Below are 16,585 nucleotides of genomic sequence, written 5' to 3' on the forward strand. Positions count from 1 at the left end.
AATATTTGAACTTCCTCTCACTTGATAATAAATTGAATACATAGATAACAGGCATCACCATCATACGTACCGAGGTAGGTTTAGCCTAAATATAAAACCTTAATCTACTTCCATTTCAACTTCTATCTTTACGATTCCTTTTGTCCGCAGTGTATAAATTGACGACCATACAGCCTGCATGATACATCCATGTGGAGGAGTGGTGAATTGAGTCGATAAATTCTATATCACATCCTAAAAAAGATCAACAGTAAAACACAGAAAACAATGTCAGATCAATAAAAGACGAACATAGAATGTTAAAATGGACTTTCTTGCTGAAGAACAATTCGGTCTAAATTTTGCAAGGCCTCGTTGTTAAAAAACTTAATTTATCCACAGGAGGTCTTGTATAGATAAATGTAGTACTAGACTTATCCAGGGAGTGTCGGGCAGATCAATTGTCACTTAATTGTGAGCCTTATATCGACGAAACATGCTGCATGAACATGTTTGTAATGCAGGGTATAGGTGTCGGAGCGACACAAATGCCCATACTGTAAATGTTGAACCCTGAAGTGTAGAAGCGATGACGGACACAGTTTCTTCGCTGTTAATGGACAAATATTAATTGTTTGTAAGCATTGATGAATATGTTTTCAGAAAAAATTGCCCTACATTTTAGATGAAGTTGCAAGGTTTTAGGTCCGTAAGACATCAGCGAAGTTAAATTGAGCAACACTCCAGTAACTAGTGACGGGCCAAGAGATTGGGGGAGGGGGGGGGTAACACATGTGTCATCAAGAAGCATCGATAAGCTTACTCGTACAACTCAAGAGGTTGGCATTCCGTTTCTCCATACCCCAACCTCTTACTTCCGAGCGCCATATCGCATAACGCTCGTTCCGCCGTTGTTTGAAATCGGCAGAATTATAGTTAACTATTTGCCATTTAAAACGTTTTATATCGTTTCTTTACCATGACACGGCAGAAGGTGACTAAACTGAAGAAATACAAATGACCTACCTGATGAGAAAATTCAGCAATCCTGGAAATCCTTTGTAAAAAGCAGTTAAAATGAACTTCATATTTGGTTTTTAGCTTTTTGAGTGTGTAATTCCGGTCGATAAAATTACGGATCTTAAAATTTGCGAAACGAACATATCAAATTAACCAAAGAATTGTCTTTACCAACTTTAAGTTCGTTTTGTCAAAACATATTGTATTCCGTAAAATTAGTGACCTAATTCAAAATGGCTGGTCATTTTGACAACTGTCTTCATTACAAATGTTTTCTTTGGTATTTAACAAATATTTAGAATTTTTGTCGCTCGATTTCCGGTAGGTTAAACTTCTTTTGTGTAAATAAAAGACTTAAAATATTTTAAAACATATGTTTAGCTAATTCACATTATCGGTGGCTTTCAACATGTCAGAAGCTAGAGGTTAGGATGGCACTAAGTCAGAAAATAGCTTGCCAGACAACCTCTACCATTGCTGGAGTACGATAAGCTCTACCAATGGACAATTTAGTACTTCAAAGAAGCTACATTATTGTAGCTACCATGTTCATTACTAGGAATGGAGCCTCATGGTTTTAGGGATATTTCAAATACTTGTATTTGAACATAATAAAAATAATAATTCAAAAAATAGAATAATTCATCTTCATAATGGTGGTGGGTTCGCATATAGATTTATTTATTATATACCATAGGTATGTTCACAAACAAAAGCACCACAACGTTTGCAGCATGTGTAACTATATGAAGGTTTAAAGTGGTCTGGAGGTGGTATGCCATTTAAATGTTAGTAGTGCTTGCCAATAGGTACAAACATAATTCGTGTAACGTATAATTATTTTCTTTATTTCTGTTTTAACAATCGATCCCAACCTTTTTGCAATGATTTAGGTGTGATTAATTGTGTATTTTTTCTACAATGGTCATATTTAAAAGGGGTAGGGTTGTGATCACGGTAACCCCGCCGCATTTTTGCACCTGTCCTGAGTAAGAATTTCTGGCATCTGAATGTATTGTCTAGTTTAAATTTTAAGTTTACCTTTACGTTGCTGGAGTATTTGGGGCCAACTGTTCGCTGTACCTGTATATAATATTGTTTTGGGACAGGCTGCAGCCGCCTGTTTCCTCGTTTCCCATTTAAGACTGATGGTGGCATTGAGCTGACATTTATCATGCCGGAGGGGTTGTTGTCTCTTTGACATTTTCACCATATCCATTCCCGTTATACCGGTACAATAAGAGAACAGTGGCATCAATGACGACTAAATCTGAAAGGGAATCTTTAGAACTGCCTTGTTCTATAAAATTGCATTGTTTGTATCCCAACACTGATACTTACATGAACTGAAAGCAAGACCATAGCAATAACGAATTTTCAACTTTCATCAGGTCACACTTGCAAATTTTCCTTTTTCCTTTCGGACGACATTCCCCAAGCATGATTTGCCAAATGACTTAAACAATAACCTACCAGTTTCGAGCACCATCCTCCCTGTTTTTCCTGGTTTTAATGTATAAACACATGGGCTTGCTTCCAGTTTCAAATATGTAGTCCGACTAGTATATTTTCTATATAACACTTGTTCCGCACTATAATCAGACTACTTGCACTCCTTGAGAAGTTCACGTTTCCCATTTTATTTTTGTACACTCATTATTACATTTATTCAACTGTTATTTTTATATTATTTTGCTAATATTATTTTTTGTATTTCATTAGTTCTATTTTTCTGTTTTTTTTTTTCTTTCTTCATCTTTTGTTAATATTATTTTTCATCGTGCGATAAACGATATTCCTAATGCCGCTTGGGGGAAATTTGAAGCTGCATGTCTAAGTAACTTCTACAAAATTTGTTGACTTAAAAAATACGAGTATAGTATGCACATCTACACTTAAAAATGATACATCATGTTAAATTTCAGTCTGATAAAATATATCATTCAGTCATCAGGGGCGAATTCAGGCGGGCGTGAGCCCCCCCCCCCCTAAAATTTGCAAAGCATGGGTTGTCAGGAGTAGATTTAGGCGGTTTTAGGTTGGAACTTTAATTTCCCGCTGATTTTACCACAAACGATATCTACATTGCATCCACTCTAGAAGAATATTTCAAAAATTTAACCTAAAAAAAATTGTTAACTGTGCGCACCCCGCACCCCATAATCTGAAATTCCGGATCCGCCCCTGGTCATTGCAATCTGATTAAAATGTTCCTTTAAGTTCTAGGTATCTAAATTACCCAAACGCAAAAGATAAAATGTTTACCCATTAAGTTTTAATGGCAATTTGAACACCACCTGCGACCAATCGTGTTCCAAAATATTGACATAAATTTTTTTTTACTTTTTAAAAAAAAATAGCCAATCTGAGTCACGTCCATCTTGTCCTATCAAGCAAAACAATATTGAAACATGCAAAGAATCCATCTCATTCATCATTCCTGCCATATGCTTAAGGATTCTGACAGGCCAACTTCAAAAACTGTTTTTGTGAATCATTTTCAGCAAACTTAAAATGCATTTTTTCTTAAATATTCAGATAGAAGAAAAGTACAATAATAACATAAAACAATCCTTTAAAATGTATGTTTGTCCTACATTTAACCGGTGTACCTGGTCCATGCTCCCAGTTTTTAGTGGAGTCCGAATTGCTCATTTGCTTTTGTTACTTTGTATGTATTATTTTAGTTACTTTATGTTCTTTGTTGTATATATCTGTTTTCCATGTCTGGTCTCTGTCCCTGGATTACATTCTTTTGTTTACCGCTAGAACCTCGGTTCCCTTGATATCTCTTCAACACGTTCAATCAGGCATTTCTTAAGCAGCGTCTTGTCATCTATTACAATGTACGGTTCTGTTTTTTAAGAAAAACATAGCGGAAGGCGGTTGGTGGCGTGCTGTTAGAATTAACTTCATTGTTTAAAGAATGCAAGAAATGGACAGCAGACTTTGTGTAGCTTTTTAAAGTTGTAGTTTCTGGGATATTTCTCTGGTAGGTCTGATTACTGACTAAGTGTGAGAAATTAGTTAACAATGAAGAATACAAAGTGATGACAAGCTGAATTGAACCTTCTTTCAGGTAAAACTAAAATGACCAGAGAACTATGTGTTTGCAGAATGACTGGGAGGTACAATGTACATTGTAAAACTACTATATGTTACTTAGTGAAGTGTATCAACTGCTACTGTTGGTGTTAGCATAGTTTATGTTTTGTGTGTAGTCCAATAAAGTCAACCAAGTCCTTCGGAATCTGCCCTTCGCATGCGCATGCTTCGTATGGAATGCGGTTTTTCAAAATCGAACTAGCGGCTAGGCACTTAAGGCCTCTATATTTTACAGGGCAAAGACTTAAAACGGTTGACTTGGAGAGATCAATAGGGGTTGTGCCGGTCTTATCTGGAAAATCAGCGTGAGCCCCTAAAGATATAAGTGTATCAAGAACACTTTTATTTCTGTCCAGGAGTATGTTTGGTGCCTCGTTCCTACTTGTGTATTGATGGAGTTCTTCAACATTAGAGAACATTACATGGAGAGGAGTTCGTCCATCTTGGTCGAATACATTCGGATCAGCGTCATATTCCGAGAGGAATTTTGTTAAATAGTCTGGATTAGCGAATTCGGCCTTTAAAAAACTTGGCAGAGTACTACTAAACGTGTTTTCTTTTTCATGTAAGCCATCTATCCATTCATCGTTCTTCCTTGCATTTACTGCATAATGGAGCAAGGTGCGTCGCATACCATCTCGTACATCTTTCATTATGATTGTAGAAAGTACCGATTCCAATTCAACCCTTTTGTCAAAAGACATTTCGAGTTGAGAAAGTTTCAACATCGCTAACAACAATATAGGTAGTAATGAATATGTACATGACGTCCATGATACTATAAATAAACATTTCAAAATAGCGATCAAAGTTTCAAAATCAAAGAGCTTTCGAATCGAAGGCTTGTAAATAATTTCGCATAATCGCTTGCACACTAGTATTGCTAAACCTGGCTCTGATTTCAATGTATTTCCAAGTCTGTCATACATATAGAAATATGACAAGTGTATCGTCACCAGAGAAGCGAATTGAACTGGCTTCTGGTGCTGTATAAACAGATTTGCCAATACCATAGTCGGAAGTTTAATACAAAATGCATTCGTCACTCCAAGAAGTCGGTCACATATTAGAGCCGATTGTATCACAAGAAACTCTTTCACTAGTTTCTTACGTTGTTTATTCTCATCAAGAATTCCTCCTTCTTCCACAAATTTGAAATAAGCCGCCCGATTTAGTACGAAGAACTCTGTGTGTTTGTCAAATCTTTGTCGCGGGAATTGAATAATCTGCTTTTTTATGATTGACTTTTTAGGTATATTTTTACAAGTCATAAATAATGAATTTAAAACGCGTGTCACGTCGACACTCATTGTTTCTTTTACTTTCCAAGAATGTAATACATGGTTAGACCTACGTAAAACATTTATCCATTTCCAACATGATATACCATCCAAGAGCGAATTATTCTGCAGGACTAAACATGCCCCATAAAGCTCAACTGCGTCTAGTTTCAACTCAAAAGGAATACCAGTATGGTTTATAAGAGAAACGAGCAAGTTGATGTTAAGAGTGTATGCTGCAAATAAAATCGGGTGAAGTTTGGCGTAATCTTCCCGTTTTAAGGTACTTTTAGACTCCTTTACCAGGATCCTGCGGAAGCAGACATTTACAATTCCAGGTACATTTTCACTCTCAGTTTCACCCGAAGGAACAACAGGGATGAATAGTTCACCAGTATCAACGCAACTGATATCGACAACACGGGAAAGAAACAGAGAAATTGTCCACTCGTCACAATCAACTTTAACACTATCTGACCTGTTCATGATAGTTGCAATTATAGAATTTCCTTCTATATTTTTAATGTTCTCAATATTTTTTACATGGTTTACAAATAAATTCAAATATTGCTTGTATTTGTTGGAGTCATAAACGTTGAAACGCAGGATTGATACCATAAGGTCATACAAGCTTTCGTGTCTACTCTTTTCGACAGCATTATGCTCTATAAGAAGACGAACGATTCTATCTTTAGGGGTATATTCATAAGGAATGTTATCTAATTTTGTGATGGTATACCCACCGTTATTATCTGCAATAATTCTGATCAAGCCAAAGGCCGTAAAAAGCATACTTATATTGGTATCCATGTGAATACCAACATCCGCTCCTTTCTCAATAAGATACTCAACGATTAGCAGATGATTTCCGTGTATTGCAAAAAAAAGAGGTGCTCCTTGTAAAGCGTCAACATCTGCCCCACAACACTCGACCAGAAACCTGACTAGTTGTAAATTTCCAGCTTGACAAGCAAGTGTCAATGCACTGTGTCGAGATAAAGTAAGACGCATCAAGGCTTTCCTTTGTTTTTCACTACAAACGCCAATTATTGCCAAAAAGTAATTTTCCACATCGGTTGGCTGACTAGATAAATATATTTTCTTCACCAAAGAAAGAAACATTCTTTTTATATTCTCATAATCCCTATCGTTGACACCAAGACCATACTGCTTTCGTGAATTTTCTTTGTCAGTATTACCTCCTTCGTAGGGCTGACCGTCTTCATCCTCATCACAATGATGATTTATTGCCTCCCTACCAGAAGAATGCCTAACAAAGGTTATCCTTGTTTCTTCGTCGTCGTCGGAGAGAAACCTGTGATGTCTCCCTCTGTAGCGTTTATCAATGTAAAATTTATCATTAGTTTTCATGTTAGTGTGCTTCGTCGATGACATATTCTCATTTCCGGTAAACACCTGAAAAGCTAATAATGAAGATAGACATCAATGTACATGTATAACTGCAACCAATGAAAAGGTAGTTTATATTTCAATTAAATTGAAGAAATGATTCAACAGGATCAATGTAAACAAATTAAAGCCAATGATTTTGATGGACTATCAATAAAAATACTGAAAATTGCCAAACCAGCAATAGTCAAGCATAAAAAGTAACTAATTAATGTGTCTATTTATAATAATTGAAAAGTCTGAATTTCCCGACCAATTAAAAGAAGCACAAATTGTTCCCTAGCATTAAAAAAAACCGTCAGTCAGAAGCTAGAAACTATGATCCTGTTAGTGTCTAAGTTCTAAAGGGCCATTACCACCAGCCAATAGAGTATTTGGCAATATATTCCACCCTATTAAGTTACGGCTATTATACAGCAATTACAAACATTATAGAATATTATAAAGGCAGACGATCAAAATTTACATGTAGCTGCTGACATTTCGAAAACATTCGATTGCCAACCACATCACCTTCTATTACTTAATTTAAAAGCATATGGTCTGTCAGTGAATTCACTAATTAAAAACTTGTTAGAAAATTATCTTTCCAATATGAAATATGTCAAAGTTTGTGCGTTTTTATCTCTGGGAAAATGTTTATGAAGGTGTACCAAAGTGTTCAATTTAAGATCCTGTATTTTTTCAACATCTTATTAACAACATCTTTCATTACATTATATAATTATGTAGGTAACAATAAATTGTGGCAGGCAGGACCGAACCTCGACGGATTAGTTGAATGTTTGGATAAAAAGAATACAAAATTATTACCGACTGATTTAGAAATAATCATATGAAAGCTCATCCGGAAAAAATTCAAGAAGTTGCCATTAGGAACCATTCAAATTACGGGGATATAAAATTTAATATGGATTGGAACGAAGTTCTCTTCGAAAATTATATCAAAATCCTAAGTGTGACAAATGAGTCAAATGAAATTCAAAACACATACATGTATATCAAAAACCTTATAAAAGAATATAGAAATTGGGAAGTGTAACTTCGTTTATTGTCGGATGGTTTAACATTTTTTTGCGGTGGTTGTCATACAAACAAACAAAATCAAGAACGTGCCTTGAGGTTAGTTTATGAAAATAATACCTCTGATTATGAAACTTGATAAAATCTGGTCTTCCATCTTTAAAAACTAAATGAATACCGTTATGACAATAGAAAGTTTTACATGTAAGATTCTTCACAAAGATTGTCCATGACATTCAGTGGCAGATCCAGCGGGTGCAGGGATTTGACACATCCTTTTCATTGGAAAATTTGTCATTGTCATGTGTAATATTGACCCAAAAAAAGGCAAATAATGTCCTATCACCCCCTCCCCCTGTTTTCTGACGAACCCCGGCTGACCCCCTCCTTTTCAAAGTGTCTGGATCCGTCCCTGATATTGCTTTTATTTTAATAAATCTTAAGAATGCAAAACTATTTTTTCAGAAAGAAGCACACTGTAGAAATTCCCCAGGTAAGAACCACTCATTTTTGGACTACACTCATTAAGATATTTAGGAGCTCCATTCTTGAATGAGCTGCCTGGTGTGATAGGCAATGAGTCGAACATCAACCTGGGACCAGTTCGAAAGTATAATTAACAACTGAAATGGTAGCTCATGGGATGTGGCTCCTGTAGATCTCATCATGTTACATACATTGTATATAATAGATCAGCTATCCTGCATTATTTTACCTTTTTTTTTATTTTTCTTACTCTAGTGCTCAGCTCCTGAAGGATGTAGACCTAGGGTATTGAAATCAGTGATATGTTTGTATCATATTCAATTTCACCAAAGCCTATCAAGCTTTCATTTGAAACAGAATGAAATCAGTCCAAGTTACAAGAGATTGATGTAAAATGCTAATACAAACGTTCCAATGATTTTTAAGAGTTGTATCCATTACCCTAGGTCTCCTTAATAGTGCTCTAATTTGTATTAGTATCTTATCTATCTCATGCTTTGCATGATTTTATATGCTTGCTTTGCTAGCTGCTTTTGTCTGCTTATAACCTTACTTTGTGTGCTTATGCTATGTGTGCTATGTACTTTTCACAGCGTATACAATGTACTTTTTGGGGTATTTCTAAGAGTCGGATAATATACAATGTTAAATGAACCCAAGGAAAGGATGTGAAAGGAAAAAAACAATGACAATGAAGACAGACAATTACATAAAGTTATGGTGTTTAGCTCTCATTGAGCTAAAAAGATAAGGCAACATCACCAGAATGGAGATTCCCCAAATCTAATTAAGGAAATACTGAAGGCAATTTTCATAATTTATCAAGCAGGAGTATAAAGAAATAAAAAGGGACACAATTAATCGCCCATGGTAGTTTGCTAGAAAATTCATCACTTGAAGAGAGAATCAAGTTTGTTGAAAATTTATATATAGATGTAAAATTATATTCTAAGACAAATTGATAAATTAAATAAGACCATAAAAGCACAAAGGTCCATATGTTTTATAATCGGGGACTTTATGAGTGTATTAATATAAAGTCACACCTATTTCTGGAGTAGTACTTAATTATTTTGCATATGAAAAGTGTATAATGGCTAAGACTAGAGCTGAAAAACCTGCTTTATACATGCAGCAAGACTGAATCTGGGATACATGTACACCATGAATGAAAAGGGTACATGTAATTTGATGAATTGACAAAGATAAGTCATCAGTGGACTTAATATTGTCATATTTAAAGTATAGAATCATTTTTGGCACCCATGTTGGCTCCAATTTCTGAAAACCTTTGGCAAAAAAAAAAAAAAAAAGAGAGATAGTGATTTTTCTGGCAAAAGACTTTTGGAAGCAAGAGCAGTCCCTGCATACTGTCATATTTTAAGGCATGATGCATATACATACATGTATAAAAATCTAACAGATCTTTGTACAAATGTATATATGTGAACCAGCAAAAAAAAGGTACAGTAAAACCTGACCAATCATGCAGCTCTTTAGGTCAGGCTCTAAACAAAGGGATGTTAAGATTCATTTGATCTTATTAGAGAGAATCAAACTGCATTAAGGTAAGTAGGCATGGCAAGATGGCCTACCAGGTTTCTGGTAGATAAAGTGAGATCTAAATAACCAGTTAATTGACTTGGCTAGAGAATTAACTGCTCAATTGGCTTGTCACTGGTCTTTCACCAAGACACCTAGGGTTTGATCATAAGTGGAGAAGGTATAATTTTGTGAAGTGAATCATGCTCTCCATTAACAAAGTTCTCAACAATCACTTTTAGCATTTCCATTACTTTTGATACTTATGGATATCAGTCAACATATTCAGAAGCTGTAAGGAGCCACAAAAAGAATAAGAAAACATTGTTTTTCATATCTGAGATCATGATATAACATCACTGTTTTGCTGAGATCTCGATAAAAAAGATATCATTATTTCTATAAAATGAAATTGATTTTTGCTGTAGATATGTTATAATAGTTAACATTTCTCTCTGTGTGCGAGTGACTTTGTATGTGTGTACATGTACATGTATGTATTGTGTCAAAAATAATTAATACATGTACATTTCTTTTCATCTTAGTCCATTGCATTTCCTAAATTTACTTTGTCAATTATTTGTCATAGACAGGCATGCACAATCATGATTGTCATCACCTGCAAGATCTTTTTTCACATTGGTACAAATACACTTTTTGTAACTTACAGAAAATAAATACAATTCATTTGAATAAAATACATCTTACTAAGCTAACATAACAAATGGTTTCCTTCTACTGGCGTATACAGGCGTACTTAAGTACTACCCATGTACAAACTACCAACTGGCCAGTTTGTCTGTCATTATGAAGAAGAATGCCTCTGTCATATATCATATTATATAACATATTTTAACTTGAAAAAAGTTTTCAATCCTAAATCACTCTCATATTAAAGTTACTACTAACCGGTACTAAAAAATTGCATAAAATCGATCAGGGAAAATTTTCCTAGTTTCGTTTTTCGTTTCTCCAAGAGTAGGGTTCGACTGAATCCGGGTCGTTTCGCCCCAAATCCCGTTCGCTCCCTGAATCGTTTCTTCCCGATTCCCGTTCGCCCGGGCCGTTTCGCTCCAATTCCCGTTCGCGCTAGGTCGTTTCGCCCCGGTTATAAATTTCCATGCAAAGTATGGGGAATCAATCTCCAGTGAGTAAAAATTATAAAAATCTAGTGTCACTGTGTACAAATAAACACAATATACCAATTCATATGCCTATGATGAATGCAAATTTTATGTAAAGAATGGCATGGCAGTTTAGTAAAGAGTCACATTTTTTTTTTGTTTTATTTTATTCAATCACTGCAGCAACATAATTTTTTATTTGTTTGTTTATTTTTTTTTCAGTTGCTATTTTTCTGTCTTTTTTTTCTTATTATTACTGTTTGTTTATATTTTGGTTTAAGTATAATGTTATTTGTGAGGTAAGTCAGCAAATATATACTGGATTTAACCACCACTTTATATAAATAAGTAATAAAAACATAAGTTATATCATTATTTATTATTTTATTGTCAACAAACAAAACTGGTACATTAATAATGAAGTATAACACACTATAACTATTTATTATCAATACATAATATAGTCACTGCACAATGTCTCGCACAATATTAATTAATGTTTATTATCAGTACACAATAGACCGTAATGTTCACGATCACTACATAATTTACTGGTCGTTAACACCGTACATTTTTTTTAAATGATATGATCTTTTATAATTGATTTTATAAATAATGTGATGTTTTATTAATGAAACAGTAAAATAAAATCGGGGCGAAACGACCTGGAGCGAACAGGTAATTGGGGCGAAACGACTCGCTACCGGTTCGACTGCAGACAAATAGTGGATGTCATAAACAAGGACCATTCTTATTTCGTCCATTCAAGATATTATAATGGGTTAACCCATTTCCGGCTGTCAAAATGCTTAGCCTCTGAGGAAAGTTCAAAAACAACAGTTTATGGACATATTATTTTCTATACACGTACCCGGGATATTCTTCTTTTAAAAAAAAATTAGAAAGTTATTATGGTACAAATGCTGACCTCCTTATGGAATAGATGAATGACAAGGAACATCGGCCACCATTATAGTTATTTTGTAACTTAAGTCCGGTGCAAAGATAAAATGCTTTTAATTATCATCTGAATTTAGTGAGGAATTTCTTCTTCATAGTGCTTCATTGGTTCTGGTTATTTTATTGTAAGTTCAAAATCAGTATCAAAATATGAATATAATTTTGAACGCATTCACGGATTTTATGGTGTACAGTAAATCACAATGGCGAACTTATATAAAGAATATTCCTGATCTGGAATGTTGAGCTTGATTTGAATGTTTTTTTAAACACCTGTTCTTTTCGGTTTAGGAAGTTTTCTCTGTCTTCGGAGCACTCAAATTTGGTAAAAAAAAAATAAAACTTTCATTGCACGTTACATTTGCATCCAAGTTAAATAGTGCTGCGGACGGCTAAGGATTTTTCGAACTTTAATGGGCCTAGAGTGTATACGGCTATATCATATGTCAATCGAACGATAAATCAATGTTAACAAGTAACATGTAAAGATCATATGTATAGAATTTCAAAAATGTAAAAAAAAAGAACTTTTTTCGACGAAAGTTGACTTTTTAATCGAAGAACAAAAATGCCCCTAAATCTGGTTTCATTTCAGTGCATTTTCAATGATTAAGGGATAATAAGACGCCTTAAAATATTACAGTGTATATCTAAATATTCTTTTATTTCTTTATATTCAGTAAAGAATATTGAGGTATACATTGCAAAATTCTACGGTGTCTTATTATCTCTTAATCATTGAAAATGCACTGTAATGCAACCATTTTTGGAGGCATTTTTGTACTGTGATTAAATAGACAACTTTTGTCGGAAAAAGTTCTTTTTTACATTTTTGAAATTCTATACATATGCTCTTTACATGTAACTTGTTTCCCAATACCTACAATAAACGATTTTACTTTTAAAATTACTTTTTAAAGTGTATTTGGACAGATTGATCTTTGACCCCTCCTCTAATTAATGCAAAATAGCAGAAAACTTTACCGTTTTTTACTTTGATAAGTACGATATTCAAAAACTACCCTGATTTATCTTACCATTGACATATGATTTAGCCGTATACCCTCTAGGCTCATTAAACTCGAAAACTAAAGCACTATTTGATACATGTCCGCAGCACTAAAAAAGGTATTCAATATAAAAAACAAATCGTTTCGAACATAGAAGATAAGAGTTCATGTTCACAAACCCATAAAATGTTGAGTAGCTGTACGTCTGTATAAGAATCATGCAAAATTTGAAAAATGTGATATACCCCCATAAAGGCTGCATATTTTTATTTTTGGTAATTAACTTGTTTTATGGGTCTATATATTATAAAATGTGTAATTATTCATTCCAATCTGTCTGCTCTTAGGATACAATTGCAACATTGAAAATCCAATAGATTCTATTGTATTTAAGTGTCATTTACAGAGTTATCTCCCTTAATTTTGAAATCTAAGTTGATGATTCTATATAATTGTTATCTCCTAAGAATGTGGGATATATGGAAAATCGAATGTTAATGTCTGTTTACTATGTCAATTCAAACTAAATATCAAAACTAAAAAATATGTAGGCTGATTTTTATCCATGAATCACATTTTGCATGATTCTTAGCTGGAGTGCTTCATTTAAGACGTTAATTCACATTATCATTACGATTTCGGTTTGGTATTGTAAGTATAGTTGCATCGTGTTATGGGGTATACAAAACAATAGTTTAAAAGTCAATTCGCAATAGTTTAGTCCATGGGTGATTTTCTCGATAAAAAAACCAAGATTTTTGTGAATCAATCGTTCGAGCGTTTTATTTTTTCTTGGACATCATGAGTGAAAAAAAATTAAATGCATATAGGTTTTTTTTTTGGTGTCGCAGTTTTTCAATAATACCAAAAATGTTGCGGTAACACTTATCGGTTTGGAGTCAATTGAAAGGAAAATGTATACCCTACCGCAAAAGAAAAATCGCTTAAATTTAACATATTTTTCAATGTCAGAAGCCCTGGAGTATTTATGCCTCGGAGAAAAATGGATTATTTGGTATATCTCTTTAAGCACTATCACACTTAATACTTCTGGTGTTCCATTAATGACTTGTAGCGATTTTCGTACTCAGAATTTATCCAAAATTGCAAAAATGGGATTATCGAATTTCCAGTAAAAAGTCGCATAAATTCGACTCTACAAGTTACTAATCAACCAAAACGTCTCATAACTGGTATCATTTGATATGATAATTTTAAAATTGTCGACATAAGAATTAAAAAAAAAATTATTTTCCAATAATGTTTAAAAAATTCCCCACAAAATGCTCATTTACCGACATTGAAACTCACACTTTCGGCATTCATAAATAAGTTAATTTTTGGTACCATTGGAAAGCTGATATATTAGACTGTCTGTCAAAACCTACATATGTTAATTTACTTTTCTGAAAAAAAAATGTTAGAAGAATAAAAAAAAAAACACAAAACAAAAAATGATATAAAAAGTGGCAAAAAACGCTTTTTTGTTGTACCATTGGAAAGCTGAGACACTGGCCTGCCGGATGATACATATTTATGTCAATATACGTCAATCAGTAAAAAGAAGAAGCCAAATGAATAAAGAAAAAAACGTAAAAATTTGATTTTTGCCTCAACAAGGGATAAAAGGTGACCAAAAAATACAAAAATACCTCAGTTTTTTTTGGCAACGAAATGATATGTAAATTGGAGATATAAGAATACCTGTAAATCAAAATTTCTTGATGCGTTGGGGTGCACCTGGGGTGGGGGTGGGTGGTCATCTCGGTGCACGTACTACAAGTCTGTCACGGTAATTCAAATGTCATTTTACAGGTGAAAGGAAAATATTGTATCGGTTATTGCAAAAAACGGAATTAAAATATTAATGTCCATTTATTTTACACACCTGTTCAGTCTCGATTTTAAGCACAGAATATTTACACATCGCATGCCTATATACATATCGCCTATAATTCAAAAATTCAGTGCGGAAAGGTGTTCATTTGAGCTCATGTATGTTGAGCATGATGGTACTGCGTCTTTTTATGGAGCGCATAGAAAAGTCTTTGCGAAGCGCTTTCTATAACCACAAGAGCTTTGTGATCCAAGCAGTCATCTTACATTTATTGCTGTGCTATCTAGTACAGCTTGCAGCAACTCATTATTGTTGATTAACAGTTCTGCACCACCACCATTTATTCAAACAAGTGCTTTCTTACAATATCTCAGGTGTATCTCTCTGCATTCATCTTAAAGCCTTGCATTTTAATATAAAATGTTTTGAGTCCTCTATATTTTCCTTGCACATTTTGCATCACCATGCGTTGGTACATTCTCTTAATTTGTCAGAGTGTATGCATCTGTGACTAGCATGCATGGTAAGCCAAAGTGAACAAAAATTAGTATTTTTTTATATTAAAAATCATTTTTGAATGATACAAATTTACTTTTAATATTACAAATTTGATTTCTAATATTATAAAACTCATTTCAAATATTTAAAAGTCATTTTTAATATTAAAAATTCAATTGAATTTCTAATATTAAAAAGCGATTTTAATCAAAAGAATGTAATCCTGGAACAAAGACCAGACATGGAAAACAGACATACAAAACAAAGAACATAAAGTAACTAAAATAATACATACAAAGTAACAAAAGCAAATGAGCAACTCGGACACCACCAAAACTGGGAGCATGGACCAGGTACACCGGTAGGGTAAGCGTCCTCTGCTTTTCTAGAAACACCCGCTGAGTTGCTCATAAAAAGTCAAGTCCAGGGTAGTAGAAAGAGGAAAGGAAAACTATGACACGTTGAACAAATCAGTTTTCATGGCGCAGATGGATATACTGTAACGATCCACGAATTCATGATGATGCCAATAAAACTTCTGTAGTGATGACTTCAATCTTGTAGCAACATAACCGTGTTACAAATGCCTACTTGTTTGAAGTCTAACGCGATACAAAAAAGTCTGCGTAGTTTCTAAGCCATTTTAAAACATTTCCCAGTAACCGTAATGAATAAATTTGCATGCGAAGGTGCCGGACTGCCATTAATTACACATCTTTTGTAATTAAGTCCACATTTATATATCTATCAAAAGCTAACAAAAATATTGAACAAACTTATATCTAGTGCAAGTTATCCAATTGTTGTGGATCCTAAATGTAAAAAACAATACTGAATTGTAACAAATAAAATACTCAAATGTTTAAATGGCAGCCATCCGAAGGCCATGTGAGCTATTGCCATCACTTGGCGCCCGTCGTCGTCGTCGTTAACAATTTTTCAAAACTCTTCTCCTCTGATACTTCTTGCCTAATTGGAACCAAACTTGGTATGAATGTTCCTTGAGGTATCCTGCATTAAGTTGATGTGGGGATTTTTGATCCGTCGAAAAATATGGCCGCTGTTACTAAAAATAGAAGATAGAGGTCAGACAGTAGTTTTTCGCATATATCTCCTGTACCGTTAGGTTTAGCTAAATTCTGACATGGATAAAAGTGTTCAGAATGATGAGATCTATCTGCAGTCAAATTTTCGTTTTAAACCGTTAAGCCAGGTTGGAGTTATTGCTCTTTTTCAGTTTTTTTTTTTTCCTATTTTTAAATTTTTAATGTTATTTCTTTCAAAAATCTTCCCCTCTGACACTACTTTACC

The 16,585-nt window shown here is 34.0% G+C and overlaps 2 protein-coding genes across 4 annotated transcripts in view; one reads left to right on the forward strand and one right to left on the reverse strand.

Moving 5' to 3' along the window:
* Positions 1–16,585, forward strand: part of LOC148611806 (cytosolic phospholipase A2-like) — a 42,497-nt gene continuing 25,912 nt past the window's right edge. For both annotated transcript variants that reach the window (XM_088592699.1, XM_088592701.1), the window contains exons 1-2: positions 1–74; positions 8,283–8,310. The gene's annotated coding sequence lies outside the window, so the exon portion shown is untranslated. The remainder of the gene's footprint in view (positions 75–8,282; positions 8,311–16,585) is intronic.
* LOC148611807 (uncharacterized) lies at positions 3,253–10,862 on the reverse strand. Of its 2 annotated transcripts, none has more exons than XM_088592694.1 (2): positions 10,755–10,862; positions 3,253–6,808 (listed from the first exon to the last, which is right to left on the reverse strand). In XM_088592694.1, the coding sequence occupies exons 1-2, from the start codon at positions 10,771–10,773 to the stop codon at positions 4,194–4,196; spliced, it is 2,634 nt and encodes an 877-aa protein (XP_088448820.1). In that variant the 5' UTR covers positions 10,774–10,862; the 3' UTR covers positions 3,253–4,193. The 2 variants fall into 2 exon arrangements, with proteins under 2 accessions (XP_088448820.1, XP_088448821.1); XM_088592695.1 differs by lacking the exon at positions 10,755–10,862 and adding an exon at positions 10,554–10,714.

Source organism: Perna viridis, chromosome 7 (genome assembly GCF_037379345.1).
Source record: "Perna viridis isolate PV_CMFRI_1.1 ecotype Kerala chromosome 7, ASM3737934v1, whole genome shotgun sequence".
NCBI classification, from domain to species: domain Eukaryota; kingdom Metazoa; phylum Mollusca; class Bivalvia; order Mytilida; family Mytilidae; genus Perna; species Perna viridis.